The sequence below is a fragment of the Astyanax mexicanus genome, chromosome 16 (assembly GCF_023375975.1).
Source record: "Astyanax mexicanus isolate ESR-SI-001 chromosome 16, AstMex3_surface, whole genome shotgun sequence".
Classification (NCBI taxonomy): domain Eukaryota; kingdom Metazoa; phylum Chordata; class Actinopteri; order Characiformes; family Acestrorhamphidae; genus Astyanax; species Astyanax mexicanus.
In genome coordinates, this window is record NC_064423.1 from 9,885,688 (window position 1) to 9,903,510 (window position 17,823).

At 40.0% G+C, this 17,823-nt stretch overlaps 1 protein-coding gene across 2 annotated transcripts in view; it reads right to left on the reverse strand.

Annotated features, from left to right (window-relative positions):
- The window catches only part of lrrk1 (leucine-rich repeat kinase 1), a 150,066-nt gene that overhangs the window by 50,423 nt on the left and 81,820 nt on the right, over positions 1-17,823 (reverse strand). For both annotated transcript variants that reach the window (XM_049465458.1, XM_049465459.1), the window contains 5 exons: positions 17,023-17,194; positions 15,891-16,060; positions 12,875-13,014; positions 11,256-11,514; positions 5,293-5,462 (listed from right to left, as the gene is read on the reverse strand). In XM_049465458.1, the coding sequence (XP_049321415.1) occupies positions 5,293-5,462; positions 11,256-11,514; positions 12,875-13,014; positions 15,891-16,060; positions 17,023-17,194 (911 nt within the window). The remainder of the gene's footprint in view (positions 1-5,292; positions 5,463-11,255; positions 11,515-12,874; positions 13,015-15,890; positions 16,061-17,022; positions 17,195-17,823) is intronic.

The window sequence follows — 17,823 nt, forward strand, 5'->3', positions numbered from 1 at the left end:
ATCTCTTGCTGTCTCTAACTCATTTGTGCTGTCTCTTACTGTCTCTCGCGCTGTTTTTGGCTCACGCACGCTGTATCTCGCACACTCACGCAATCTCTTGATGTCAGTAACTCATTTGTGCTGTCTCGTACTGTCTCTCGCGCTGTCTTTGGCTCACGCATGCTGTATCTCGCAGACTCGCACAATCTCTTGCTGTCTCTAACTCACTTGTGCCGTCTCTTGCTGTCTCTAACTCACTTGTGCCGTCTCTTGTTGGCTCTAACTCACTTGTGCTCTCTCTTGCTCACTTGCACTGTCTCTCGCTCATTCGCGAGAGACTACACTATTATTACAGTCCCCTCTCAAACATAAGGGAAAATATCAGCATTTAAAAAAGTTATTATAATTCATTTTTAGGGGTTGACACCACTTATATAAATATGATTTATATTATATATTTTGCCAATCTAAATGTTATTACTTAAAAAGAACTCCTCAAAAAAAAAAAAAAAATGCATCGATCATTTCATTTCAACAAGATCCAGAAACATGGAACTTTCTCTAGTGAAAGTATGAGAATGAGATTACTTGTGTTGGCTGGTAAATAAATACATTGTGTGAGAGTGTGAGAATAATTATTGCTTTCTGTATTTTTTGGTAACAGTTTAAAAAAATGTATTGAAAAACGTATTGCTTGGGTATCGGTAAGAAATTAAAGTATCGTATTGGTATCAGTACTGAATTGTTTTAAGCGATAGGAGCCATAATTATAATTCTCTAATTGTTCTTCAAATCAATTTAGAAAAATGGTTTACTGCATAATGAATAGTCGTCTGGTGCCTGCCAGTAGAATAAGAAAAGTGAAGTACAGTAAGAAAGAGTAAACCAGAGCAAGCAAGAATCAGGTAGACTGAGGTAGAGGTCTACAGTGCACTTACATGCCAAACTACTTCTAAGTCTAGAAAAAAATATATAATATATATATAATATATTTAGAATTGTGGGAATGGGATATTAAACAGCATTATCGGATGTGGCTTTTCCCGCCATATCGTGTCCTCTGATACAGCCTTTCTGTCACCCTAACTGCAGTCACCCACAGCTGTTACTGCACACAGATATGGATAAAGCCGTCTATTTCCCAGCAGAACACAGGCCAGGATTTCTGTGACTCATCTGCTGTCTAAAATCTTATCTGTCTGAAGAAACACAATATTTTAAGAGTAATTTAAAGAGGCCTATAATGAAAGTGCAGATCTTTGTTTCCAATGTTCATAAAAAACACAGAACAACAGTTAGGATTAGATGGCTTAGCGCTCTCTCTTTCTCTTTCTCTTTCTCTTTCTCTTTCTCTCTCTCTCTCTCTCTCTCTCTCTCTCTCTTTCTCTCTCTTTCTCTCTCTCTCTCTCTTTCTCTCTCTCTCTCTCTCTCTCTCTCACACACATATATCCTAAAATAGCTTTGTGGAGCTTTTTAATATAAAGTCCAGTGCTGGTATTCACAGGAGTTGATTTAGGGTTCGGTTTCGTTACTATGATGTTTGGGAAGCTTATCATATTAAATCACCAGGGATGTTTTTTTTATTATTATTAATAAAGCTCTGCTGACATAATTGAGGATTTGTGCGGTTATTACAGATTTGTGCGCATGAGATATGAAAGTGCTTCCATTCCATGTAGCCATACAGGAAAGAATTGTACAGAAATGTCATATGGAAAACGAAACTAAATTCATGGAATATGATTTATTGCTAGCTATTAAGATAAACAAAGGCACAGCAATTGAACACCAATAAATCTAACGTGATATAATAGCAGAGGCTGCTGAGTGGCCAATTCATAAAGCTGTAAAGCTGACCGACAAGCATTTAAATTATTACAAAAATAAAAATCTTTCCGTCCCATTGTGAGCAGAGGGGGGTGGGTGGGTGGGGGGGGGGGGGGGGGTTGTGGGAGAGGAACAACATCTGGAGCAGTTCAAGTGTTTTTGGCTGTGGTATCTTTTTTTTTTTTTTTTTTTTTTTTTTTTTTTTTTACTCGGGATCTGCCACACTGCGTCCCGCATACAATTATTATTTTTTATTTACTCCCAGCGTAAGCTTTACTGATAAACAGTCTGGAGCAGAGTGGATATGGTGAAGAGGATGGGTGGATATGAATTTTGAACAGGTGGAGAGAAATGGAAGCCAAGAAAAAAGACAAGCACAAAAAAATTAGTGGAGTATGAGTCACCAATAAGTGTTGTAACATGGGAGGTTATTGCCAGCTGGCTAGTGAATACACACACACACACACACACGTTCAGAAATTTGGAATCACATGTCATTTAAAGTACTAGTTGCTAGCTGGAGCACAGAGTGAAGAAGGCAAAGGAGCAACAAGTGCTAATAAACACCTCTGGCAACTCCTTCCTTCAAGACTGCTGGAAAACCATTTCAGGTGGCCACCTCTTGAAGCTCATTGAGAGAATGATGCCAAGAATGTGCAAAGCAGTAATCAGAGCAAAGGGTGGCTATTCTGAAGAAACTAGAATATAAAATATGTTTTCAGTTATGTCACCTTTTTTTGTTAAGTATTTAACTCCACGTGTTCATTCATAGTTTTGATGCCTTCAGTGAGAATCTACAGTGTAAATAGTCATGAAAATAAAGAAAACGCATTGAAAAAGAGAAGGTGTGTCCAAACTTTAATAAATCTAACGTGATATAATAACAGAGGCTGCTGAGTGGCCAACTCTTAAAGCTGTAAAGCTGTAAAACTGACAGACAAGCATTTAAATTATTAAAAAATTATTAAAATAAAATTTAATCACAATTCTTGGAAAGCTGAGTTGAATTTCACTACTAACCACAACCAGGCCTGATTACTAAGAGACCTGTAGAATCAAGAAATCACTTAAATAGAACCTGTCTGACAACATGAAGCAGATAAAAGATCTCAAAGAGCAATACATTATGCAATAATCTGAAGAAATTCAACAACAGATGACAAAACAAAATCATTGATCATCATCAGTCTGGAAAGGATACATTACATTTGGAAAACTTAACTAAATTCATGGATATGATTTATTGCTAGCTTTTCTGGAAAGGATACATTCTAGTCATTTCTAAAGCTTTTAGAACCACAGTGAGAGCTATTATTTACAAATGGAGAAAACATGGGACACTGATAAGCCTTGACCGAAATTATTCCAAAAGGGCATGGACAACTCATCCAGGAGGTCACAAAAGAACCCAGCACAACATCTGAAGAACTACCTTCAGAACTACATCGCTAAATACAACTACTAATACGTCACCAGGCTCTGACTGCAGGAACCCAGTGCCAAACTCTGTGAAATTATTAATTTGTGTTGAAATAGACTGTAAAAAGAGATACGCCAACAATTTTAACACTTTTTGCTTCCTTTTCAAAAGTTCAGTGTGCATTAAAATGACCCTTCAAGCTACAGTATGAATATATTTAAAAGGGCTATAGTTACTGCTCTTGAAGTTTTTTTGCACCTCGTATCTAGAGTTTTAGGGAGTTTTATCTCTTGTGTTGAACGAACGAACCAATTTCACACTCAGGACCGATTTTGGGCTTGTCTGGGGGACGAGATGAATTGAATGGGTTTTTAATGGAACTGTAAGCTTCTTTAGTCCATAGAGTCACACCTTCACATGTGCACGGTTAGTTTTTCACACCCATAACAAAAACAGCCGAGAGTGTGTTTTCCACATGTGTAGAACTTGTGACGCCTCGTGGGAAGTCGGAAACATTTAGGTTACGGCCAAGTTAATTTCCTGCATGCCAAATTACCGGCTTTCATGCTTTTCTGCTGTACTGCACGGCTACTGTAATTCAGCAGCTGAAGAGAAAAATAAGGAGAAAAAAAGAAGAGAGAGAGAAAACGGAGCTGGGGAAAAAAAGAAAAGTTGAGCGATAGATAGTGAGAAAAGATAGTGATAGACAGTGTCTGAGTGAGATATTTAAGATTGCGCCCCGTTCTCTGCTCCTGCCCTCAGAGCTCCTGAATCCGGAGTCACGCTGTGAGGAGCTCAACCAGGACTTCAGCAGATCACCAAAGCTCTGACCTCTGATCTTCACTAAAGCCGCTGGAGACACGCTTTAGACTAGAAGAGCTGAGCTTAGATTCACTGACCAATCACAGAGCTTCCTGAGTGCACACCTTAAACTGGGTCTAACATCAGACTGTAATAATCACAAACACTGCAGATTCATACTGGATTAAAACCACTCAATAATAAATACTGTCAGAGTAGAACAACTGTACACATTGCAAATTCATAATGGATTATAAATACTCCCCATTTATAACTGTCAGACTCATAACAACAACACATGCTGCAAATTCATACCGGTATAAAATCATTTCAGAACACATACTAATGATTGGGAAAAAAAAAACCAATCCACTTGAGATTCATACTGGACTGAAAATCTCCACAGTTATTACAGTCAGACTGTAAAAGCTACACATGCTGCAGATTTACAATTCTTACTGGTAAGATTGTGAAAACTGCATCCAGTGCAGATTCATACTGGACTATTAACTCTGCTCAATTCATACGGTCAGACTACAAATTCCTCCACTGCAAAAAAAAAAAAAACTACATTCACTGCAAATTCACACTGGATTATAAACACTGCACAGATATTACTGCCAGACTATAAAATTTACACATACTGCATGATTTACAATCCTAACTGTGAAATCTACATCCACTGCAGATTCATTACAAATACTGCTCAATTATTACTGTAAGACTGTAAAGCTATACATGCTGCATATTCATACTGGATTCAAAATATCCACAATTATTACTGTCAGACTAAAACAACTGCATCAACTACAGATTCATAGTTTAAACGCTGCATGAATATTACTATCAGACAGTAAAAATTGTATCCACTGCAAATTCATGCTGGTTTTAAATCACTTCTTAAGTATTAAACTTCAGACACTAGAGATTCATACTGGAATTAAAACCTGCACAATTATTACTGTCACACTGCTGATTCATACTGGATTACAAACAGCCCACAGCTGTTACTGTTATTGCCATTTTTTGACACAGACAATAAAAGTAACTTAGGAGCTCAGGACAGATATCTGGAGATCAACAAAGCTCTGATTTGAAGAAGAGCTGAGATTATATTCTCTAACCAAACAGGAAGCTTCCTGAGTTGAACTCCTTAAACTGGGCCTCAGTGATATACAGGCCTGGTCTTAGTGAAGTGAGGGATGAGTAAGTGAAGGACTCTTATCACATCAGAATGATGGATGACGGAGTTTCTGCAGTCGTACCTGTGCTGCTGTTGAGGGACTGCTGTCTGCATTTTTTAAATTGGAAGCGTTTGATGGCCACGGACTGCCCTCTGTACTTGGCTCTGTAAATGATGGTGCCGCTTCCACCCTGACCCAGGATATCCCTCTCCTCCTCACTGCACTCCAGATCACTCTTCTCCAGAAACAACCTGAGAGAGAGAGAGGTGAAACACTCCACATGCAATTACAGACAAGTGAACTTATGGATATGGTGGATCTATCAGATTGCTCTCCACACACACTTCTTCCCACAATCTCATATTGTGGCCTCTTCTCTTTCAGATTTGCTATCAGAAAAGGTTTGTTTGAGAAGGTTAATAGTATTTCAACAATGAGTGTGAGTAATGTGTCTTTTGCCTGGCATTGACTGGTCAGTTTTGGTCACCAAAACCATGCAACCTGGATTGGATGATCATAGCCAATGTTTATTTTAGGATTACAGTACAGAGCAGAACACTGGAGATTCATACTGGTTCAAAATCACTTAACAAGTTTTAATGTCAGACGGTAGAAACATCTGCATGTACTGCAGATTCATTAAAATTGGATTTTACTGGATTTTAAATTCCCCGCAATTATTACAATCAGACTGTAAAAAATATTTACAGTGCAGATTCATACTGGATTATAAACATGCCACAATTATTACCCTCAGACTGTAAAAACAGCATAAACTGCAAATTCGTACTGGATATAAAAATTGGACCGACTACAAAAGCCGTGGATTGAAAATGGATTAAAATGAAAAAAGATGTAGATTCACACTGGATTAGAATTTATCTAGATTTATTTGTAAAACTTTAAAAAAAGATTAATACTAAAGGGAATTGAATAAAATCCCTTCACAATTACTTGTGAGAACTATTTAATTGTAAAGACTACACACCCTGCAAATTCCTACTGGAATACAATCACTCTATTATTTCTCTTAGACAATGAAAATTATACTGCACAGCAGTTTCATACTGGATTAAAATCACTCATTTTTTTCTCTTAGACAAGTTATTACTGTTATAATGAAAAAACTGATTCACACTGGATTTAAAATGACCACCATTAGTTCTCTCCCCAGACATTTTAGCCAGCTCTGCACTAACATTAGTCCTAGCTAACCTAATACTACAGTTAGTATGTTTGCTAGCTCACTGCTAATGTTAGTTATCTCTCCGCTAATCTTAGTTCTCTCCCCGGTAATGATAAAGAACGTTAGTATGTTAGCTAGCTCACCGCTAATGTAAGCTAGCTATCTGCTAACCTTAGTTCTTTCCCCAGTAATGTAGATAGCGAACCTGCCACTATTGTTAGTATGTTAGTTAGCCTGCCACTAAGATAAGCTAGTTCTTTGCTAATCTTAGTTCTCTCCCCAGTAGCGTTAGTATGTTCGATAGCTCACCACTAATGTTTGCTAGTTCTCCGCTAATCTTAGTTCTCTCTCTCTGATAATGTTAGTTAAGTTGCTGCTAACGTTAGTATGTTAGCCAGCTTGCCGCTAACCTTAGTCCTATCCCCGGTAACATAAGCCTATCCTTATCACCGCTAATGTTACTATGTTAGGTAGCTCGCGTTAATCTTAGTTCTTTCCCCGGTATCGATAGATAACTCAAGGCTAACGTCAGTATTTTAGTGAGCTTGCCGCTAACTTTAGTTCTCTCCCTGGTAACATTAGTATGTTAGCTAGCCCGCTGCTAATGTTAGCTAGCTCGCCGCTAACCTAAGTTCCCGCACACACGTTTTCCACGCACTAAGGCTTATATGCCCTTTCACTACTGTGTTCTACATGCATGCTGCAGTCATTAATCTGACCTCATGTCTTTTCCAGTGATGCAGCTCTCCGCTAATCTTAATGTTCTCCCTGGTAACGTTATCTAACTTGCCGCTAATGTTAGTATGTTAGTTAGCTCGCAGCTAATGTTAGCTAGCTCTCCGCTTATCTTAGTTTTCTTAGCGCTAACATTAGCATCTTAGCTTGCTCACCGCTAATGTTAGCTAGCTCTATGCTAATCTTAGTTCTCTCCCCAGTAACTTTAGCTAACTTGCTGCTAACATTAGTATGTTAGCTAGCCTGCCGCTAATGTTAGTTAGCTCCGTGCTAATCTTAATTCTCTCTGCAGTAACGTCAGTATGTTAGCTATCGCACACACACACACACACACACACACTTTATGTTAGTATGTTAGTTAGCTCGCAGCTAATGTCAGCTAGCTCTCTGCTAATCTTAGTTTTCTTCCTGCTAACGTTAGCATGTTAGCTAGCTTACTGCTTATGTTAGCTAGCTAATCTTAGTTCTCTCCCCAGTAACGTTAGCTAAGTTGCTGCTAACATTAGTATGTTAGCTAGCCTGCCGCTAATGTTAGTTACCTCTGTGCTAATCTTAATTCTCTCCGCAGTAACATCAGTATGTTAGCTAGCTCTCTCACACACACTCTCACACACTCTCACACACTCTCACACACTCTCACACACTCTCACACACTCTCACACACGTTTCCCATGCACTAAGGCCTATATCCCCTTTCACTACTGTGTTCTACATGCATGCTGCAGTCATTAATCTGACCTCATGTCTTGTCCAGTGATGCAGCACTGAGCCGGGGTCAAACGCTTTCACACAGAAAGGGAAATCTCTCACCCCTGCATTAGCTTTCAACTCGAGTCTGGCGTCCAGCCAACTCAAACTGTATCCACTTTACCAGCTGCTACACACACCATTTCCATTAGCGCTGTGAATGAGAGCAGAGCTGAGGAAATGTCATTCAGAGCCCCTTTAATCAGACACCAGCTATCAGGAGAAGCATCCCCTCTCCCGGCATGCGGATTGTTATAACAGGACATAATCACCGCTGTCTTTAACCAGCCTGCAGGCATAAAGAGTGCATTGCACAAATATTTGGAGCGAGGGGCTGTTTTGGACCCCCTGCTTTAAGGTAAATATGACTTACGGAAATGTTCCTCGCACAGGGAGGAGAAACACTGACAGACGGGATGAGTAATACTGCAGAGGAGGAACCCAGGGCTGTATCTGTTCAAGTCCACAGCTGTGTGGATCTCATAGGAATGTGACATACAGAATTTAACAAGGGTGTGACATAATGCTGTAACTTTTGGTTCACAGTGAGTGAAATAATGAGTGCGGTTTACAGTGCTTTACAGTATAGTATAACTGGAATTAGGCCTGCAGGATATTGGAATAAAAAAAACTGACAGTGCAATACAAGTTCACATTCATAAAGTTTTAAGGGTTCAAAAATCAATATTTGGTGAAATAAACCTGGTTTTAATAACAGTTTTCATGCATCTTGACATGTTCTCCTCCACCGGTCTCACACACTGCTTTTGGTTACCTTTTTGCCACTCCTGGTACAAAAATTCAAGCAGTTCAGCTTGGTTTGATGACTGATCATCCAATTTGGTCAAATCAAAGACACTCATCATTTTAAAGTGCTCTTTGATTATTATTATTTTTTTTTTTACAGAGTTTAGTCTGGACTTTACTGGTAGAACTAAAGGTCTAAAGTTTCAGGTTAATTACCAACATAATTAGAATTGAACCTAATTTTCATCCTGTTTTGTCCAAAATTTATCATTTTTTATAATAATTAATGTTCTTAATAATACTATTGCGGTTTAATGTATTTAATGTAATGTATTTTATTCAGTGTTTCCAGCACAAAATCACTTTTAAAAATTAAACACAATTACATATAAGATACATCACTGTCAAAGAGACTAAAACTAAACTAAAAGACCATCAAGCCCTATTCTGATTGGTGGTCCATGTAAAGCAGAGCTATACTGTTTGGGAATCCATCAGACTGGAACTGTTTCGTTGGTTGATATGAAGATTTTTTGGGCAAATTGGGATAAATGATGCGTTCGCCAGTAAGAGACAGAACGCATGTATCACTGGCACAGTTGTGTGGATATGTGCTGATGAGTTCAGCAGCGCAGACAGGCTTCATGCATCTATGACTGGGTTCTCATATTGAAACTTTGCTAGCAGCTAGCAGAATGTGCAGGGTGTGTGTGTGTGTGTGCGGTGGATTTAAATTTGATTTATGTTTTCTTATATCACACCCCATTTCCCTGTTACAGCTGTAAGCCTCCTGAGAATGTGCTTTTCCTACATACACAACTTCCTGCATCAGCAGCAGATGCTCGAGGAACAGCTGCAGTACATAAGCTTTCACTCAAACTCACAACTGGATTTGAACTTCAGAAGTTACCAGACAAAACAGGGTTAAATTAACTTCTAAAATTTAGTAATCAGATCTACATTCTTAAGTAGAGCATTCGACACTCAAAAATACAATATCTGAAAAAGAAGCCATATTGTAGGCACTGCTTTACAAGAAAAATGCACCGACTGTTAAGCATAGTGGTGGGAGTATCATGGTCTGAAAGGAATGTCCAAGTATCAACCACAACTCAGCCAAAAGAAAATGGACAAGGTGCCAAATATTAGGTGTACTGTATTTTGAAGTTTGTTACTTTTTGGAGAAAAAATACTTACAGATTGTGCACAATTTTTACATATGTTAAATATTAAATATGAAAAACCATTTCAAATAAATGAATGAAGGCATTTTTCCAGATTTATCTTAAAATGTAAGCTACCACGGGCCTAGCGCCTCATCTTTCTCCTTTAAATCGTCTTTCCATCACCAGTGTCTAATTTACTGGCAGTTTTTATGTGAATCCCTTTACATTTTTTTTTTTTTTTAAGGAATTCTTATTTAATATTTTTGCAGTGGAAAGTTTGGGAATCTTCTGTATGAAGAATATTTTACTTCTTTCTTTTTAGAACATAAAGCACAATGTTAAGAAGTTCAGATGTTTTACTGCCGAAAATTAACTAGCAGTTAGTAGGGGCTAGCGCTAGCGGTTAGCTGCTAATGCTAAAGCTGCTGCACCTAACCTTTGTGGAAATCTGGAAATCTAAACTTACTGTAAATAAACAGAAGCCTTTTCTCACCCAAATAAACAGTTTTCAGAAGAGAAATCTGTGTAGATTAACATTCAGCATTTGTTTGACTTAAAAAAATATATATTTTTTAAGAATTATTGTTTTTTTTTTTTTACTTAGCTTAGCTTTACAGGTCTCGCTGCTGCTGAATTAGAAGGAAAACATGGCAACACCGCGTTCCTTACTAGTGTCACAGTGTATGAAAATAAATTCATACAAATAAAGTTTATTGACAGTGCACTTTTTAATCAGGTGCTCCTTATAGTGCAAACAATATGGTTTATATTAACCTCATGATTTTTTTCTTTTTTAACATTTTCTCCCAACTTAGCTAGGCCTGGTGATGCCACAACACAAAGAGGGAGAAGACTAGCACATGCCTCCTCTGATACATGTGAAGTCAGACTCCACCTCTTTTCGAACTGCTGCTGATGCGGCATCAAAGAGTGCTCGAAGGAAAGCGCAGCGTCTCGGTTCCAATACATCAGCTCACAGACGCCTTGTGCTGATCCACATCCCCCTAGGAGTGATGAGGAGAGAGAGCACCTAAGATCTACCCACCGAGAGAGAGCAAAGCCAATTGTGCTCTCTCAGGGCTCTGGCAGCTGGCTCCTCCTGGCAAGCAGCACGACCGGGATTCGAACCAAATCAGCAATTTCCCGGTCATGGTGGCAGTGCTTTTTTTAGACTGCGCTTTAGAGAAACTACTGCTTTTTAATATTAGTTTATCTACAGCATTTTGATTTAGGGTAGAAATTGTGCAAATCTGATTAGTAGAGGAACCAACAAATCACTATATTGTGTCCCAATAAAAATGTGATATAGACTTTAAATTAAATCTGCAGCAGAGAAATCCCACCTCTGCTCCCAGCTGTTCCTGGACCTGAGCATAAATCTGGTGCTTTTATCCACTCTTGCACTTTTCTCCTGCCTTATCACTGCACTGCAGAGAGGACAGGATGCTGAGGACCAGGCTTACCGTGAGGGGAAATCCGTCATAAACAGCTCAGGCACCAGCTCCTGCAGGGCCACAGGCTCTTTGGGGTGATTGGGGCAGGTGATGTGCTCCTTTTCAATGGCGGCCAGCACACAGTCCTCCATGTTGAAGTAGTGCACGGTGTTCTGGTTGGCGTGGGTGGTGGGCAGAGGGTCTGAGTGCCTGAGGACAGCACTGCAGTGAGGACAGGGTGCGTACTGCTCAATCAGCAGAGATCCATCACTTTCACTCGCCGTCAGAGCTGCAGAGATACACACACAAACATACAGTCAGTGATCAGAGAGAGTGTCTACCTGTAATAAACTCTACATAAAATTAGAATACTAAAACCAAATAAACAAGAAAAAAGTCAGTGGTCAGTCAGTTTTTCTAAGTGTAATAAACTCTATATAACATTAGAATAAACTCTTGTCACTGTATGGATTTGTTTAATTCTACCAGCAGCTTAACTGATTTACTGATTTATATTAATACATAAATGATTAGATAAACTAGGTGTTGGATGGAAACTGTGGGAATGCTGGTCCATGCAAATCAATTGCTCATGAAATATTACCAGGTATGAAATACTGTAGTATATTAAAAATAAACACTGATATGGATATGCCAGCACACACACACACAAACACACACACCTGCGAGTTGTCCAACACGGCGGAAAGCCTGTTTACAGGTGCGCGTGTTTGTTTATTTGTTTTTACACACTTGAGAGATATTAGGATGGCACTAAAAGGAAAGTGGAGCAGAATGAATCACTGGTTCTTAAGCAGTCCCAGGCCGAGCAGGTGTGCTGAGGCATGCAGACTGAGACAGTGGATTTTTGTAGTCTAATGAACAGGCGCTGGAGCTGAATACGCTGACTGTGACTCATCGTCGCACGGCTCGGGCTGATGGAGAACGCTGCTGGCAGGGAAGTGTATTGTACATCACTGCGCTGCTCTGAAAGGCCTATAGAAACTGCAGGTGGAGAAAAGTGCATTGCTTTTGAGCAGAGAGCCACTTTGCATGAGAAGTGAGCGAGAGAACGAGAGAGAGAGAGAGAGAGAGAGAGAGAGACTGGGTCCCACAACTGCTGAAAACATGCAGCTACTGCACTTTATGGAACTTAATGGTAGAATCCATTGTGAACTGACGTGATCTATTGGACTGGTGTGTGTAGCAATATTGACCAGGATGCATCCGATCTCCATTAGATGCATTAAAACGAATGTTGCATCTACTGTACATTTCTTTTTATAGACTTGAGTGCCTTAAATGGGCCAGAGAATGTATGTATCTTAAAATAACGCACCTGTTATATTATATTCCTTTTACAACAACCTGTATTCCCATAACTCTAAGTCTGGAGATGATGAGCTGCTCTCCAGTATCAACAACAACACAACCACCACACCATATTCCCCTGAAGTTACTGTTTAAAACACTGACGTTGTACACAAATACACTGTATTTGGCCCTGCTAATTAAAAAATGAGTTTATCTTGCTTTTGTTGGAGAAAAGAAAAGGATTTCTACTTGAACACAGTGTTTTACATATAGCTGCTGTGTGCCACTTTACACTGGAAGTATATATTTATAGAATGATGTTAGAAGAGACTTACCAGGAAACCACTGCTCTATAAGGGCATTGACATGGTCAGTGATGAAGGCCATGGCTGAGAAGTCTCTCATCACTGACTGACAGATTATCTTAATGCCACCACTCTTCTTCTTCTTCCAGTTCAGGTCTGATGATTCCACACTGCAGGACACAACAGGTACAAATATATGAGCGTGTTTACAGTATGTCGCTTGTCTTTTTACGTAGACAATTCTAGCCATTTTTTTTATCCACTGTCAGTTCACAGTTCCAAAAATTAACTAGTTTATGTTCATTATTTTTTTTTCCCTAAACTGCTATTATTTGTCAGTTGAACCCCTTTCTACTCATTCAATACTGCAAACAAGCTTTTAAACTTCAGTTATAAACCGCGAGAGAGTGAGAGACAGTGCGAAAGAGGAAGAGACAGTGCGAAAGACAGGGTGAGAGACAGGGCGAGAGAGTGAGAGACAGGCCAAGAGACAGGGTGAGAGAGTGAGAGAAAGGGCAAAAGTGGAAGAGACAGTGCGAAAGACAGGGTGGGAGACAGGACGAGAGAGTGAGAGACAGGCCAAGAGACAGGGTGAGAGAGTGCTAGGCCGGGGCGAGAGAGGGAGAGACAGCATGAGCGACAGGGCAAGAGAGTGAGAGACAGGGTGAGAAAGTGAGACAGGGTGAGAGAGTGAGAGACAGAACGAGAGAGCACAAGAATGAGAGATAGTGTGAGTGACTGTGTGAGTGACAGTGCGAGTGAGCAAGAGAGGAAGAGAGAGCGAGTGAACGACAGACAGTGCTAAAGAGCATGAGAGACAGCGTCAGAGAGTGAAAGACAGTGCAAGAGAGAGCGCAAGAGCATGCGAGACAGTGTCAGAGAGTGAGAGACAGCGCAAGAGTGAGAGACAGTATAAGAGAGCGAGAGACAAAGCGAGAGAACAAGAGACAGCATGAGAGAGCGAGAGACATAGCAAGTGAGCAAGAGAGGGAGAGACAGAGCGCGAGAGAGGAAGACAGTGTGAGAGACAGCGTAAGAGAGTGAGCAAGAGAGAGTGTGAGAGAGCGGAAAACAGTGTAAGAGAGCGAGAGACAGCATAAGAGAGCAAGAGAAAGCGAATGAGGGTGAGTAAGGGAGAAAGTTTGTGTGTGTTCATGCAAAGTATTGAAAACAGGCAGCACATTTGTTTAGACCTTTTGCTAATCGGCAGTACAGAGACATTTCGTTCGGTACCTTTTTGGAATTGAATCGATACTTAGCCCTAGTCTTGTATAAGAACTTAATAGTAAGTTTAGAACGTGGGAATTGAACACCAGTTTGATACAGGCGGGGTGTTACTGTCGACACACTCGATCAGAAGATTACACACACGCTGGAGAATCCACCCATGGTTTAAAGCTCTGTGGCTAACCAGAAATGCCACTTACAGCATGACATCATGCCTAAACCTTGCTGTACGTCAAGCGTAATTAAGCCCCCCTTCCAAACTACAACTTCCCAGTAAGCATCGCACTGGGCCGTACGCAGGAACGGGGGTGTTATTAGGAGATACAGATCGATGATGGAGCTTCAGTGAGTTAGAGTAGATTCTGGGTGAGGGTTTGTGGTCTTGGCTCGCTGCCTCGTACGCGCTACAGTATGTGATGTTCAGGCACGACTCCGAGGAGCTGCATTTACATGCCAGCTTGTTTTCACTCGTCCCAATCACTTTCACATGTGGCACCAAAGCACTGGACCCCCCCTCTCCTTCAATCTGTTCCTCACCATCTAGCATTTAACAGAGGAATCATTGTTTATTCAGAGAAATAGCCTAACCGCACTCACTAGCTTAATGTTAATATACCATCAGGAGAGATATTTGGAACAGCTCCTAAACAAACACCACGCTGGGTTTCTAACAAACACTAAACAATGATGAAAATTACCAAATAACATTTTTTAGAAACATTATTACATGAACATTATTACAGATAGTAACAGAAGCAAGCTGTAATTTTGTTTGATTTATTTTCCATGGAGAAATTTAAATAAAGGTATCTAAAGGAAAAAAAATACTATTTTATAAAGCGCACCGGATTATAAAGCATATAATGCGACACTGGTAAGGAACAGGGGTGTCGCCATGTTTTCTTAGCAGGTTTCGCCACTGGGTGGTGAGGGGTAACTAAGTAAAGTAAAGCTAAGTTAAGTATACCAAACTATAATTCTAAACAAAAAAAACTTTTCTGGATATCAATCTAAACAGATTTCTCTCCTGAAAACTGTATTTGAGTGAGTAAAGCTCTTCCATTTATTTACAGTAAGCTTAGATTTACAGATTTCCACAAAGGCTGGATGCATTATCTAGTTAGCATGAACAGCTAATTAGCAGCTAATGCCACCCGACAGCTCTACACTGAGGAACCCTGAGTGTTCCGGTAAGCCAGGGTAATATTAGCTAGTGGTTTGTCCCATGTAGCTTGTTTCAACACGGTAAACATACTGGATACAGGCCGAATTTGCCTCTAAACGGCGAAAGAGCTAGCGCTTAGCATGGTTGCCAGCTAATGCTAAAGCTGCTCCAGCTGTGCTAGCCGGGGTTAGCAGCAGGCTACAGGCCGATAACACTCACCTCTGAACAGTGAAAAAGCAAGGGCTTAGTGCGGTTAGCAGCCAATGCTAATGTTTCTCCAGCAGTGCTACCTGGGGTTAGCAGTAGGCTATAGCAAGAATCAGAAAACCCTACTCCTAGGCGTGAAGATGCAAAACAGGATGGGGCTAACAGGGTGGGGCTAAGTGATGACCTTGATTTTTGTGTGTCGAAAATTTGGAGGGAAATGAAGCGTGGGTGAAAGTAGTGGATGGCTCAATAGGTAGCTTACTGGATTAGCGTCGACAAACACACTCAGAACAGACCAACTTGGAATGACATGGCAAAATAAGAGATCAATTGATATGCATACTTCAAAACATAGAATCACACAAGCGTACTAGGAGATCAAAATGCGTACATGTTGCCAGATCTGCAAATCAGTGCCAAACAAGTCTTTTGAGAGGCATTTCTTACCTTAAATATCCCCCATCGAAGGTGACCAGTAACCCCTCTTTCCAGTAGATGGTCTGACTCCGGCGCACTCTGAACGTACTGCAGCGGTTCCTCTGCTGGTTTCCTGCAAAGCTGTAGATCACCGTGTTTCTGCTCCGTGGACTTCGAGAGCCTCGCTTAGTCTCAAAAGCCTAAACCAACAATGAAATCAAAAAAGATTTTGGTCTCTTATCCAATATAGTTACACAAAAACCTTGTTTCTTTACAACGAATGAACATTTTATTGTGAATTGACAAATAAAAATGTTGCAGAAAGGCCTAGAACAAAATGTTATTCTATTGAAATCTTAAATACTTTTGTTATACTGAAGGTTCTTTCATTCTCCTATAAACATATACCGTATTTTTCATACTATAGGGCGCACCTTAAATCCTTCAACTTACCCAAAAATCGTTAGTGCAATTTATAATTCAGTAAATCATATGTATGAATTTAAGGTTGTAAAGTAAAGTAAGGTTGTAAGTAGCAGTAAAGCCACTCCACTGAAGGACAGCTTTATATAGGAGTTTCAGTTTAGTTCGTAAGCACTGAGACTCAAGACTGGAGCACTATTAGCATTAGCCGCTAACCGCGCTATCCGCACTTTCGCTGTTCAGAGGTGAGTATTATCAGCCTGTAGCCTGTTGTTAACCTGGCTAGCACTGTTGGAGTAGCATTAGCCGCTAAATGTGCTAAGCGCTAGCTTTTTTTGCTATATATATATTTTTTTTTTTAAGAATTACAGTTTTTTTTTTACTTAGCTTACCTCTACTTAACTTACCACCTCACCACCACCCAGTGGTGAGACCTGCGACACCCCTGTTCCTTACCAGTGTCACATAATGTGCCTTATAATCCAGTGCGCCTTATATATTAAAATAGACCAGAAAATAGACGTTTATTTAGAATGTATAATACGGTGTGCCCTATAGTGTGGAAAATACCGTAAACTGTTTTGGACATATTCTTTTGCCTGACAGAGACATTCTGAAACCTGAAACTTGAAGGTTTAATCTTCTCTTACAGCTATTACTCTGTATTTCTGTGTTTATTAATATGGTAAACATTTATTGGCAGCTATTTAAACAGGTTGGAAGGCAGGAGCGTGTGTACCTGCAGGTCCATCTGGTTGAGGCTGATCAGCATGCGTGCGATGAAGCGCTCCCAGAAACCTGCCGGCACGAAACTCATCTTAAAATGGCGCTGGATGCTGTTGCTGCTCTGCTGGCGGAAGCCGTGGATATCCATGGCGGGTTTGGGAGGCAACAGGTGCGGAAGGAGATAACTGAAATGAAAAAATGACAAACAGGAGATGAAGAAAGTACCCAAAGGAATCAAAGGTCACAAGAAGGTCATTTTTTCATTATTTAAACGTTCTGCAAATGTTACGAGTAATTAAACAGATTACACAATCTACAGTCTACAGTGTTTCCCACATTTACTTTTATCTGGTTTTGACTCCCAAATGAACACAAGAGTTACATTTACAAATACCGCTTAAAATGTCACTGTGCAAAACAAAAGTCTTAAAGCTGATATCCGTAAGTTTTGGGATTTAGGGCCCTCTCTGGTGAGAATGGGTAATTGCACAGAGCATGCAAAAGAATCATTTTAAACTGGGCGGGTGTGATGTGGTCTTCTTTCAGAGCGTATGAATCTAATTCCAGCTTATGTTCACACTTTGATTTTACTATGAGTGAATAGTTAGAACTACTAATCTCTGAGTTTCCCCTTCTGAAGTCTCCATTGCTCCACCAGCCGCTTGCATTCTGCTTAGTCAGCTGAAGCAGTCGGAGCCCATGACTGAAATTAGAAACTGAATAATGTGAGTATTGTTTTGTATTTTATGTCTTACAACTGAATAATGTGAGTTTATTGTGAAAGAGCTGATTAAAGTTTAGTGGAATAGTGTAC